At 40.7% G+C, this 12,548-nt stretch overlaps 1 protein-coding gene across 1 annotated transcript in view; it reads left to right on the top strand.

Moving 5' to 3' along the window:
• OGFOD3 (2-oxoglutarate and iron-dependent oxygenase domain containing 3) overlaps positions 1 to 11,092 on the top strand; it is a gene marked incomplete at both ends in the record, with an annotated part of 14,655 nt that extends 3,563 nt beyond the window's left edge. The window contains 4 exons of the mRNA XM_010154517.1: positions 3,420 to 3,495; positions 4,442 to 4,484; positions 10,348 to 10,412; positions 11,036 to 11,092. Coding sequence (XP_010152819.1) covers positions 3,420 to 3,495; positions 4,442 to 4,484; positions 10,348 to 10,412; positions 11,036 to 11,092 — 241 coding nt within the window. The remainder of the gene's footprint in view (positions 1 to 3,419; positions 3,496 to 4,441; positions 4,485 to 10,347; positions 10,413 to 11,035) is intronic.
• Between the last annotated feature and the right edge of the window lie 1,456 nt (positions 11,093 to 12,548).

Below are 12,548 nucleotides of genomic sequence, written 5' to 3'. Positions count from 1 at the left end.
GAGCCAGCTGTGTGCGCTGGCAGCCCAGAAAGCCAACCATGTCCTGGGCTGTATCCAGAGCAGCGTAGCCAGCAGGGTAAAGGAGAGGATTTTCCCCCTCTGCTCTGCTCTTGTGAGACCTCCCCCACAATTCTGCCTGCAGCTCTGGGGCCCCCAACATCAGAAGGATATTGACTGGTTGGAGCGAGTCCAGAGGAGGCCATGGAGATGCTCCAAGGGCTGGAGCCCCTATGCTATGGGGGCAGGCTGAGAGTTGGGGGTGTTCAGCCTGGAGAAGAGAAGGCTCCGGGGAGACCTTACAGCACCTTCCAGTACCTGAAGGGGCTGAAAAGAAAGCTGGTGGGGGGACTTTCAAGGGCCTGTAGTGACAGGACAAGGGGTAATTGGTTTAAATGGCTTTTAGATATGAGGAAGAAATTCTTACTGCAGAGGGTGCTGAGGCACTGGGACAGGCCAGGGAAGCTGTAGATACCCCATCCCTGGAAGTGTTCAAGTCCAGGATGGATGAGGCTTTGAGCAACCTGGTCTAGTGGAAGGTGTCCCTACCCATGGCAGGGAGGGTGGAACTGGATGGTCTTTAAGGTCCCTTCCAACCCAGACCATTCTACCTTTCTGTGCAAAGCTCTTCTGGGTTGCTGCCAGAATTTTTAATTTTTATGGTGTGTTTTTGGTTTTTTTTTTTATATCAAGGCACTACGGTTTCTGACGAATGGCATGGTTTGATTCTGCTCATTTCTTTAGCTCACAGGGTCAAGAGGAGAAAAGTGAGCTAGGGGAGCAGTGGTTCTGGTTCATTCTTGTCACACTGCTGGGTTCTGTGCTGGCATTGGTAAATGGTTGCTTAAGAATGTAATCTCTAGCATTATTTTAGACTGCTCGTTTCCTAGGACATCTTCAAATAACTTAGTGTGCACTTGGGAATCGGAATCTTGAGCCAACTTCAGTGAATTGTTGCTGGGTAGTCAGGAAACGCAATGGATTATCAAGGTTATAATCTGGTTGGTTTCCTGACTCTGATCTGGGTTTTAACAGTGTTCTTGGTGTGGGTGCCTCTGACTTCAATTTAAACATTTGTCCAACAAGGGACTTTTTATTTTCTTGAGGAAGGAAACAGTGTGTGTAATTTAGCACGTTATTGCCGGTACTCAGCCTGTTCACCCATGCATCTCTCTCTGCTTCTCTCTCTTTTTGAAACGTGTGATTGGAGGGCTGTATCAGGGTATATCCAGTGAGATGGAGTGGAAGTTCCTACAGACCACTTGTGCTGTGGCAAAATGTCTCCTTCTGTCAGTCTGTGGTCATTGCTATCGTTAGTTGTTTTTGATCAGAGTAGACTGATGCTTTTGACTTGCATAAGTGCATTGGTTGATTTATTTCCAGGAGCCCCATCCCTCCCCTCCTCCCCCTGCCCTTGTGTTGCAATGAGCAAATAATCCCTAAAGAGGAGCTCAGTAACAATAAGTGTATTGGCAGATGTCAGAAAATACACTCATTCAATTTTTTTTTTTCCTGTGGCTTTACATCTATATATGGATCTTCGCCAGTAAAACACCAAGTGTGACATTCCAAAGTCTCTGGTTGCTCAGAGTTGAACTTATTTCTTCTTCCTGCCTAAAGACTGTTCTGGACCAGACTTCTAATTTCATAAGAACTTTCATATATTCTTCACCTGGAACTCTTACTGCTGGTGTTTTTCCATGAGCTTTTAAAATTTAATGTTAGATTTCTTAGCAATGAATTTTAAGAGACTTCCTTATCGTCTGTGTCCAAGTTGCGTGCTTCAAGACCCTTTTGTGCACAGTCTCATATAAAAAGCTGTCCTTCAAGGTATATTTGTATAGGCACCCCATTCAGAATGTTATTTGCTTCCTTCTGACTCGTGTTTTGTGGGGGAGGATGTTGAGCAAATCTGAAATATGCTGCTTTTATTCTTCTGGCAGTATGGTTCAAAATCAGTGGGTTTTTTTAATGTACCATTGCTTTTCCCAGTGACTTCCAGTGAACAAATCCAATGGTTCCTTGGTGCTTGACTACAGGAATCTTTTGGTTAACAAACTGCATGACTTAGGGGTGAATACCGAAACATAAGTTAAATTCAGTTCTTTGTGTTAATACATGAACCAGTGTGCACTGATACTGCATAAAGACCCTATACCTGTTCAGGAACCCTTGTTATTAGCAGTACCTTCTTCATGGCTTGGGCTGTTTGTTCTGACCATATCTTGCAGTTTTTCTTTCGTCAAGTAGTGAATTCACTGCTGTCTGAGTGGCCTTCCGTCTTTTCTGCTACTAGCATGGAGGTCTGGCGTTACACCCACTGCAGTCTGCATCCAAGTATGTCTTGTCTTCTGCATCTCATTTTTCTCCAGGATGATTGAGTTTTTTTATCCTGTTGAGACTGGTTTTGGGACAGAACTCTGTGTATTGTACGTGAGTGGTGTGTACTGGACCTTTGTCTCAGCTGAAGACTTAATTGGACTGTAATAGAAAACATTTTGTATATGGACACGTGGTATTAAGAGAGTTTAGTTGCTAAAGATCTTGGCTGATATTGGAATTCTCATCTTGAGATGGAAAGATCCCTTTGGCACTGCTGAGCTTCTCAGTTCTTGCCCTGCCTGTCTGAGGGCTAGAATAGAGTGTGCAAGATGAAATCATCTGAGATCATCTTCCTTTATATAAACAGGAACTTTTATATTCATTCCTGCACTTGGGAAGAAGGGGAAAAATCCACTGTATCTATTTGTCTTGCTGCATGTACATTGAGATACAGATGTGTCTGATACCACCTAACTAAACAAAGCCCATCTTCTCTGCCTAAACAAAGGCCATCTTCTCTAGTGGTAGATGTGCAAAGGAACATCAGTAAGTCAATTTTAATCCCAAAGTTTGTAACAAACTTGCGAAGACTTGTAACCAAATTAAGAATTCTTTTCAGCAGTTTGTTTTTAAAGGCACAGTATTGCTGTGCGTTTTGCTTAACCTAAGCACGGGAGGCTCTGGGTCATGCAGGACAGCCATGGGCTGTGTGACTTCGGGTGTTGAGATTCACTCCTTTCAGATCATCTTCATTCTGCTGAATTGCATGATGGACTTTGCGGGAAATAACTTGTCAGCTTTTCCCCAGCCATAGCAGGGAAGATGATGTAACTCGAGATGAGTCTTGGGGACTTGGATGTGTGCAGGAGCACCAGTGACATCGGCTGGCTTGTCTTCTCTCTGATTGCAGTGCAAAACGTATCAAAATGGAGAAGTCACTTTCTTGTAGTTTAAGTGATCTAAAATATTCTGAGATTGCCAATATCCCTTCTGAATGCTGTGAATCTGAAAGGGGAGTAGGAGAATATAAATACAGACTTGTTTTAAACCTTTTCTGAAAGACAGTATTTTCTTTTTTTATCTTCCTCTTTGTGTTCCAGGGTGCACTCCTAGAAAGTGTGGAAGAGGTGTGACCGATGCAGTAATCACGAGGGAAGAAGCTACAAGAATCCGTAGGTAATTTTTCTTTTAGCTGTTTTAATGTTGACAAGCACTTACTTTAATGATTGTGTGCCAGGGCTTAAGGTGTAGCACAAAGGTTATTAACTGGAAGAGGATGGGTTAAACTGGGTAAAACACTTAAACTTCTGTTTTGAAAAGGCATTTTCCATTTTTGCTGTAGTGGAGGCAGTTCTCTCATAGAGAGTCTGCCTAGCTCTGTGGGGCATGAGTGTTGTAGAGAAAAAAGGAAAATGAATTAAATAATTTTTAGAGTATTGTCACTTGACTTTCTGTTCCGTTTGGCCTTTAAAACCAGAACAAAACAACATAAGCCTCCTTTCAGCTGAGTCTCTTTCTGGGTCATTGTGAGCTAGTGCCAACCCTACAGCCCTCTATGAACACAGAGTGGTGAGTTTTAATCAGATAGTAGGGGAAATGTCAAATTATGCAGTTGGAAAAGTTATCAGTCTCCTTGAGTGCCATTTACATGAGTGTCAAGTGCAAGTGGGGGTGTCACTGTAAGGCTCGAAGCAATATGCAGCAGGTACAAGTGCTGTGTTCCCTAGTCAGACCCGCCACTCTGATTTCACGTTCAGTTGAGCTCCTGATTTGGATACATCATTTCTGCATTGTGCAGGTTTACTGGTACTGCCCTTAAGAATCCAGATCTGGGGTTTCTTGTATGTTGAATCTTTCTTGTCAGAATGTGGGGGGTGTTTTGGGCATTTATGGGAGTGGGCTACAAGCTCAGAAATGTTCTGCAGATTGCATACTTTAATTTTCATGACACGCTGCAAGATTCAGTTTCAAATAAACAGCAGCTTCTGCTAACTCAGTCGGGTTATCGCTGATGCCTCAAATACCACTTACTGAAGAGTTACATGTTGTAAATAATGACATTAAAGTAATGACAAAGTAATCAGACTTCAGTTCTCATCTGAGGTTATTTTTTTGCCTGCAGAGTAGCAGAGAGGGGACTGTCCTTGGGAGGATCTGATGGAGGGGTGAGCATTGTCCTCTTACTTTTTACACTCTTTAAGTGCTAAGGTAAGATTATAAATGCATTTTTGGGCCTTGAGGAGATGGAGAATTTTCCTTCCATTCAGACTTGGAAAAAAATTTGTTAAGGAATGTTATTTTATCTCCCATTAATACTTCTGCTAGCAGTGTAATATGTGACTTCTGCAATACAGCTGACATTTCTTATTTCTCAGTTTAGTTATTTCTAGTACCTCTCGAACTAATTTTGTATTCTCCATCTGGATACAGTCACTGTAGCAGAACTGCACGAGTTTGACTTCTGAAACTAAACTATGGTCATTCACAGCATCACGTAAAGATTGGTTTTGTGTAGTGACCAAAAGTGCCATATAATGTCTTAACTAGACCTTTGAATAATATTCTTTAAAAATGCAAAAAGCCCCACTTCCCTTTAGCAAGCACGTTTATTTCACTTTCTTTCCCGTCTTTGTCCTCAGGATGTTTTTCTATGAACAGGAACTGTTTCTTGGCTGTTTGTAAACACAATCATTTCTTGATGCCTCTGCTGATTTAGGGCATGTATTAGCAGAAAAAGAGAGAGGTTTTAAATTAAAAAAAAAAAAAAGGCAAAAAAACTTTATCAACCTTGTGATTGCTAAGAAAGACCTGCAGAAAATATAACCCAAGCAACTTAAGCAGTGCTGCCCGTCTGAAACAATATATTTAAAAGATTGAACATTCAGTTCTGTGATCCTTTGGATTTTTTTCAGTTCTGTGATTGCATAATTTGCCACTCTGCCTGGATTACTCTGCCTGATGCGACCTCTGGCTTAACTCCTGTCATTAGTGCTCTCAAGTGGGTTTCTGTTCTGTTCTTTTGGGACTGGCATGTGATTTTTCATTAGACTTCCACAAAGAGGGATTGGAAGGGCAATGTATAACACGGACAGCTTCATGGATTTGGACAGCAGAAGCTAATGTCCAAGTGGGAGCAGGGAACTGGGAAACTGAGGTAGAGAAAGCTTGGAAGAGACAAGAGGGGAGGTGAACCTCCTTCTCGGTGCCCAGAGCTGGCTTATTTGGACCGTAACAGGCCAGAGTATCAGACAAATATAAATCCATCATCTACATCATTCTGGAAGCATCGTTGTGAGTTGTTTTTATTTTTTTAAAGGGGAGGGAAATGGGGAACAGAGGGAAAAAGACTCTGTTGCTGCAATGAAATAAGTCTGTTAAGAAATTAGATGTCCACTGAGAATTCTGGGGTCTGATCCAAGCCTTCTCACATTTCTCAGAATCTGTAAATGTGAGCAAGTTATTGCATGCTGGTTACTCCTTAGTGAAAAGTGCAGGAAGGAAGTTGTGTAGTATGGCACTGAGGCCTTATCCAAAGTAGTGTATGAACACTGAAAGATGGTAAAAGCAAGAGCTGACCAGTGTTTCTGGGACACCATATTTGGAGAGGCCTTTAAATACAATCTTTTTACCGAGTTTCATTTGTGTCTCTTTCTCCCCTGTTCTGTCATATTCCTCCTTTTCCATGTGCCTGCTGCTGTTCCCCACGTCATGGAGTGAATCTTCTCCCAGTAGTGCTGTCTTGGCTCTCAGATATCATGAAATACTGATGGAATGTGTGGTGATGATGTATACGTGAAACTGTCTTTCTTCATTTGAGCCTTTTATCTTCTTTTCAGATCTCTTATCTACATTGCAGAGAAAATATTTCAAGTCTTACTTTGTCTGGCTACTTTGCCTGTGTGCCTCTCAAGCTTCCAGCCTCTTGGGTTAGGTCTGCCTTGTTGCTTTAAATTTCTGAGGTTTTTAGAGTGTTTGGGTAGTTCTGTCCTATTATGTCTGTTGTTCTATGACTATTTTTTCCCAAAAAATTCCTTAAATAACCCCTTGTTTCTGTTTAATTATTTTTAATTCTTTCTTCAGCCACTTTGATCTCTTTACTATTCCAAATAAAACTTCTGCTGGGAGATTTCTGCTGGGAGGCAAATTGCATTTTCGTTCTCTGATTTCTTCTTAACCCCTTTTTAAGCAACATGTCTGATTTCTTTCATATTTCTTATATTTTGAATTGGATTTGTGTCTCTGGATGTAACTTAATAATTTAAAGACCTAAACTTATGGTGTGTGACTCTTTCAGTTCTCTCCTCCCATTATTTGCTGCCCTCTCTGCTTCCTTGGAGAACTGAAGTAGAGCACAAAATCTTGTTTACTCTTCCATCCTTTTGTGCTGAGAAAGTCCTGGCCAACATCTGAAGTATTGAAATCTCCCAGGAGTCATGACCCAGTTGGCACGCTGAGCTTGCTTTCTTACCTTCCTTTGTAATTTTTCCTCAATTTATTTTTATTTACGCATGCAGAGTGAGGCTGGAAGAGGCCATTGTAATCTTCTACTGTAGCTTCCAACAGAATCTAAACAGGAGCATCTTCTCCCCCAGTGTCCTGCTTTCCATTGTACCTCTCTCTCAGTAAAATGGTGTTATACTCTGTTCCTTTTTCACAGTATGTAAATTGCATTTGTTCTCTTGATGTTTGCCTCAGCTTAGTTTTTTTCTTCTTTATAAAGATAATGACACTTCCCTTTCTTCCCTACCTAGTATTTTCTTGCACGCTGCCCCTCCTTGCATTACCACTTTAGTTATGACTCATTCATTCACGTCTTTGTAGGGGCTGCCGTCACATCTCTCCAGTGTAAGTGAAGCAACTTGTTTACTCTTGGCTCTATTGACATTTATTTGAAGGCCGCCCCCGAAAAATCCCTTGTTGCAGCCCATCAGCTTCAGTCTGTGTCCTGTGTTGCAGCGAAACTGGCAGGAGTAGCCACCTAAACCCCACTTTTACAGTGGAAAATAAAGTTTCTTAATCACTGGGGGAAGCAAACACTCTGTGTAGCTGTGATGCCAAACAGGGTTTCTGACGAAGGCCCGCTGACCCACGCATAGAACATTCTGCAGATGATATCCCTTAGTCTGCTTTCTGCCCTCCCGGCCAAACTCTGAAGTCCTCACAACATTGTCAGCTCTGTGTTTTCCAGGGGGAAAATAAACCCTCTGCATAATACTCATCCTGTCATGCCATTCTTACAGGCTGCATAGTTTTCTTCCTTCATAATTAGCCTTCTGATAGAATTTGGGAAACACACACTTGTGAGGAGCAAGAGACTTACTTGGCACCGTGTTTTCACTTCACTTTCGGCTGTGTCGGTGTGATTTATCTGCAATGAACTCTAGGAAGCTGGAGAGAAGCTGGATGTGTCTAATCTCTATCTCTTCTAATCTTGTACTGGACACCATGGCTGAACATTGTATTTAATTTCCTCAGTAATAACCTCTGACTCCACCCCAGGGATGTATGAATTAGGCTGGTTTTTGCCATATCCTGAGAAATGGTGGTTACTTGCATGTTCTTTTTGAATCATTCTAGAAGTGAGAGGGTGGGGAATGTGGGACTAATAATAACAAGGGTCCAAAAGAACGTATATTTGTGCCTTTTTTTTTTAAGGAAGTTCAATTTCCTTTCTATAGAAGCTCTGTAAACCAGGATATTGGGGCAGTTCTGTCAAACAGTCTCTCGGAAATAGGTGTGTGGGTATGTGTGTTTGTGGTGTTCCTGCCATCTCTAGATAAACTTTGTAGAGCTTCCAGCCTGGGAACACTGACCTGAAGTGTGGGCTGGCCCTTGATCCGATAACTGAACTTGAAGTAACAGTGTTGACACAGGCTTCCACCAAGGTATCCTTCTCCGTGTAGGAAATGATGCTGAGAATGTTTAATGTTCTGAAATGGCAGAGGCTACAGTAAATCTCTTCCAGTTTCTTTCCAAGGTAGCTGTTAAACAAATAGCTCCGTGCTCATGTGTAATCAAGTCCCTGTGCATGTTTGGCATTCAGTTGTCCTCCTCTGTCTGAAACAACCCTGAGGAATATTCTTTCCTTTTCAGATTCCCTTTTCTGTCTTCATCTGGCTTTTCTACACTTTATGTCACAGCTACTCTCTCTTCAACTACGAATATGTACAATTCTTGAGTGTGTCTTTTATTGGTTCATTTGGTCATTTAGGATTTTCCCAGCTGTAATCATCTGGAGCTTGAGGAGTGGGAAGGAATGTGTATGTTTGGAAAGCACGTTGGAAGTGTTTGAAAGACAATTTGTTTTTAAAATCATCTTTCAGGTGTTTCCTGCTACTTCTCCCTTATTATCTACTTTAGCATGATCACAGGCATATTTTTGAAGCTACACAGGAGCAGTTTTACTTCTAGCTGTAGCTTCGATTATTTTACAGAACCAGAAATCAGTAAATGAAAGAGCTTTGCTTCTGAGGCAAAAAGTAAAGCTTACTAGGAGAGCTGCTTTTGCATGAGTGTGAGATTACTTGTTCCATAATGGGCCTCTGAAGCTTTTGGGGAACTTCTGTGGGAAGGGGGGTTGTGAAAAGTTGGTGCTGTGTCCACTTGGTTAGCTCATTACTTTACAGATTTCTAAAGCTTTGTTCAAGGGTAAATAAAATGATTGGGTAGGTGGTTACTGTCTTTTTCAAAAGGAGACTTTAGAGGAGTCCCCCTGATTCAGCTCTGGAGCTCAGAGCAATTGAGCCTGCAGCAGTTTTCTTGTGCTGTGAGATTGTCACGGGTGTCGTCTTCCAGCGTGATCCAGAGGAGGAGGGAGTAAAGTGCTTTGAGGCTGGGGGTGAAGGTGAAGCTGAGTTGCTCTGACACGTCTGTGCGCTGATGGTCTGCTGCTGCTCATTCACCAGCCTGTCTGCCTTTGGGTAAAGATACAAATGGCTTCAAACAGTACTGTTCCAACCATGCCCAGAAATTCTTGCTGCTCCCAAGATGGAAGTTGTCATTCCAGACAGCTCACCTAGCGGTAGTATTGTTGGTTGGATTTTGTTGGAATAATGTGAATGGTATTTAGTGCATCAAGAAATGCCACATTCCAAGATGAGTGCTTTTGCCCGGATATTGTATAACAAAGATGTCATTACTTTGGTGCCGGTCAGGTTAATTAACTGATGTTACTTGTTATTTCCAGTGTTTAAAAAAAAAGATGACTGCTATTAAGCAGTCATATTTTAAAATACTGTTCAACTGATGCAAAGCAAACATGTATTTTGTGGAGAGCAAGGGACACACAAAAGTGTACTTTATTCAATTTAGAGAAATAGAGTCCTGAGGTAGCGCTCTATCCTGGCAAATCTGAATACTAATCTTTTTAGCTTGGTCTGGAGCTCAGCAGAAGTGTTTGGCTGAATCAAATGAAGAAATGGATTGAATTTTCTTATGTAAAAACTTTACTCTTTGGTTTTATTTTACAGTGGTTTAGAAATTGGGGAAAAGAAAGCTTGGCTCTAGTAAGCCTTAGAATTATAATTATTCTTTTAAACAGACTTTATGTCTGTATTAAATATGAGAAGTATACAGGAAGTCATGGTGAAGGAGAAGTTTTAATAACAAATGCTGGGCAAGATAAATATTAGTGCTGCTATTTGAGCGCTTCACAAATATTGGAAAATTAGTCATCTTTGTGTGGAAGGGAAATGTCTTCAAGAAGGGATCCAGAGACACAATGTCTTACCTCTGGCCCATGGAGGAAGACTGGCAATTTTGTATGTCAGCTCTGAATCTTGGGGATAGCAGTCCTGTGCTTTATTCACAGTACCTTAATCTTTTGTGCATCTATACAGCAAGCAGAGAGAGGCTTGTAGTTGTAAAAGAAGCATTAGTATTGTGAACTCAAATGCTAGAAACTGATGTTTTTACTTGGGAGGCTGTGCGAAGCGAGAGCCAACGTGAGACAGTTATTAAAGGTCATAGTTAAATAATGATAAAACCTTCTCATGCTCATTTTTCCTACTTCTTTGTTTTCTTTCCCAGGCATCAATTTTGGACTTGCACTCTGGAGCTCTTTCACTGGGGAAGCATTTTGTTAATCTGTACAGGTAAAATGGGGCTGTGACTTGCTGCCTCTTGTTATCCTACACCTTCAGTGCTCAGTACCTTTTCAGATTGCTCAGACCCTGTGGGCTGGGGTCATTAGTAACAATCTGAAGAAGTTTTAGGTTCAGCACAGCTTCCATGACCAGTTTAAAATCTTTTGTGGCATGAAAACCAATCTGTGATTGAACTGACCTCTTGGAAAGCGACCATTTACCTTAATGACTGGTGCAGGAGTTCTTCTTGCACCAGTAAATAATAGTCTTTTTTTCACAGTTATAGTCTAGTTTGTCAGCAGTGGAAGAAATCAAGTAGCCTGAACTTGTAAAAAAGAATTTGAATCCATGTGCTGATTTCATTATATGGGAAGGGATTTTTTTTTTCTCATGCCTGGTGAATTCCATTATCAGTTGCTGTGTCTTGATCCTTTAATCTTTGAACATTTAGTCTTTGAGCAATGCTTTGGAAACATCACGCTCAAAAGCATTTGTAGGATTTTTTTTTTTTTGGTATTGTGTTTTCATTTCTTGATTGTGGGTAAAGCGCAGGTGAGGGTGAGTGCCTCTGGGTATTACTCAGGCAGTCTGGTTCAGCAACTTCTCTTTTAAACTGTTGTTTAATTTTTCAGGTACTTTGGGGACAAAATTCAAGACGTCTTCACAGAAGAGGATTTTGCATTATATCGGTAAAGATTTTCAATAACTGCTGGATGAACCACAAAATATATCTATTTTTTTTGTAAAGTGCAGGTTAGAAGGGGATTGTCCTTTAGATTCAGAGATACAATTGAATTTGCAGCTCAAAATAGTAATCTCCATGAGAATTAAGTTGCCTTAGGGAAAATAAGTAAAAGGACCTTTTGGTGACTATCTGATACTAACATCTGCTGCTTTGAACTTCACTGCATTACCAGTGTCAGGGCAGTATTGATGGTGTCAGTGGAACCAGAATGATGGCAGCACCACACGTTTCCCTTTCTGTGTAAGGGCTTGGTGCCAGCCCTGCAAGCAAGGAGAGCTGCTTCATCTGAATTCTGTGCTTATATGCTGGAACATCATAGCTGGGATGCAAAATCCTTCAGCGTTAACTCCTGTTTCACACACATTATCCAAGAGGGGTTGTGTTAGATGATAAAGACAATCCTATACTGTTATTACATTAGGAACTTGGGGTTTTTTGGGTGAAGTGTAGCAAAACATTAGAAATGGTAAAGCAGGAAGTGGAAGGATTTCAAATTACTAATGCTCTGGCTAGAGAAGCAGAGCATACTTTCCCCCTAAGAAGCCAGAATATGAAATAGCGTTATAATGTAATAGCTTTGGCATGTGATGCTTCTAGCTTTCCTGTAGACCTGCTTATATACTTAACGAAGACAACAAACATAATGAGTACCATGTGTCTGTGAAGGTGTGTGGCCAAGTTTAGGAACAAGCATTCTTTGTTGACTAGACACAATAAATCTTTAGTTATGTATTTCAGTTGCTTTCTCATAATTTTAAATGTACCTGGATTGAACATTTTGACTCTTTCTGTCTGTCTTTTTTTTTTCTTTTGTGAAGGAATATGACCTCCCTCTAGTGGCAGAATTAGTATTAAGTAGCCAAACGGGTTTATTAGTTTTATTGGTATAGCATTTTTATTTGTCTTAAAACATTAACTGCTTACAGCTTATTTCTATTCAACTGCTATTTTTAGATACTGTTGTCTTCATAGATGAACTTTGTCAAAATGTATTTACTTGTGCCCCCAAAATCACAAAAATGAGATGCTTCCTTGATTATTATTGAACTTTGACTGTATATAGAAAATATATAGTCTCTGCCTCACTGGGATAGTGGGGAATATTTTGAAAATAGTCTTTGTTTTTGTCTTCCATTCTGTAGAAGATCAAAGAACCTGTAGAAATAATGTGAGTGTATGGAGAGTGTGTGTTGTGGTTTAACTCTGGCCAGCAAAATCCCACAGAGCCACTCTCACATCTCCCTCCCTCCCTTCAGCAGAGGGGGAGAATCGGAGGAAAAAGACCAGGAACCTCCTAAAATTGAGATTAAAAACTATTTACTAGTTGAATAAAATGAATAATATATATAAATATATAAATTAATGTATAGACAAATAATAATGAGTAATTAAAATAATAG

Source organism: Eurypyga helias, unplaced genomic scaffold (genome assembly GCF_000690775.1).
Source record: "Eurypyga helias isolate BGI_N326 unplaced genomic scaffold, ASM69077v1 scaffold29160, whole genome shotgun sequence".
NCBI lineage: Eukaryota > Metazoa > Chordata > Aves > Eurypygiformes > Eurypygidae > Eurypyga > Eurypyga helias.
This window is presented reverse-complemented; position numbering and strand designations above follow the sequence as displayed.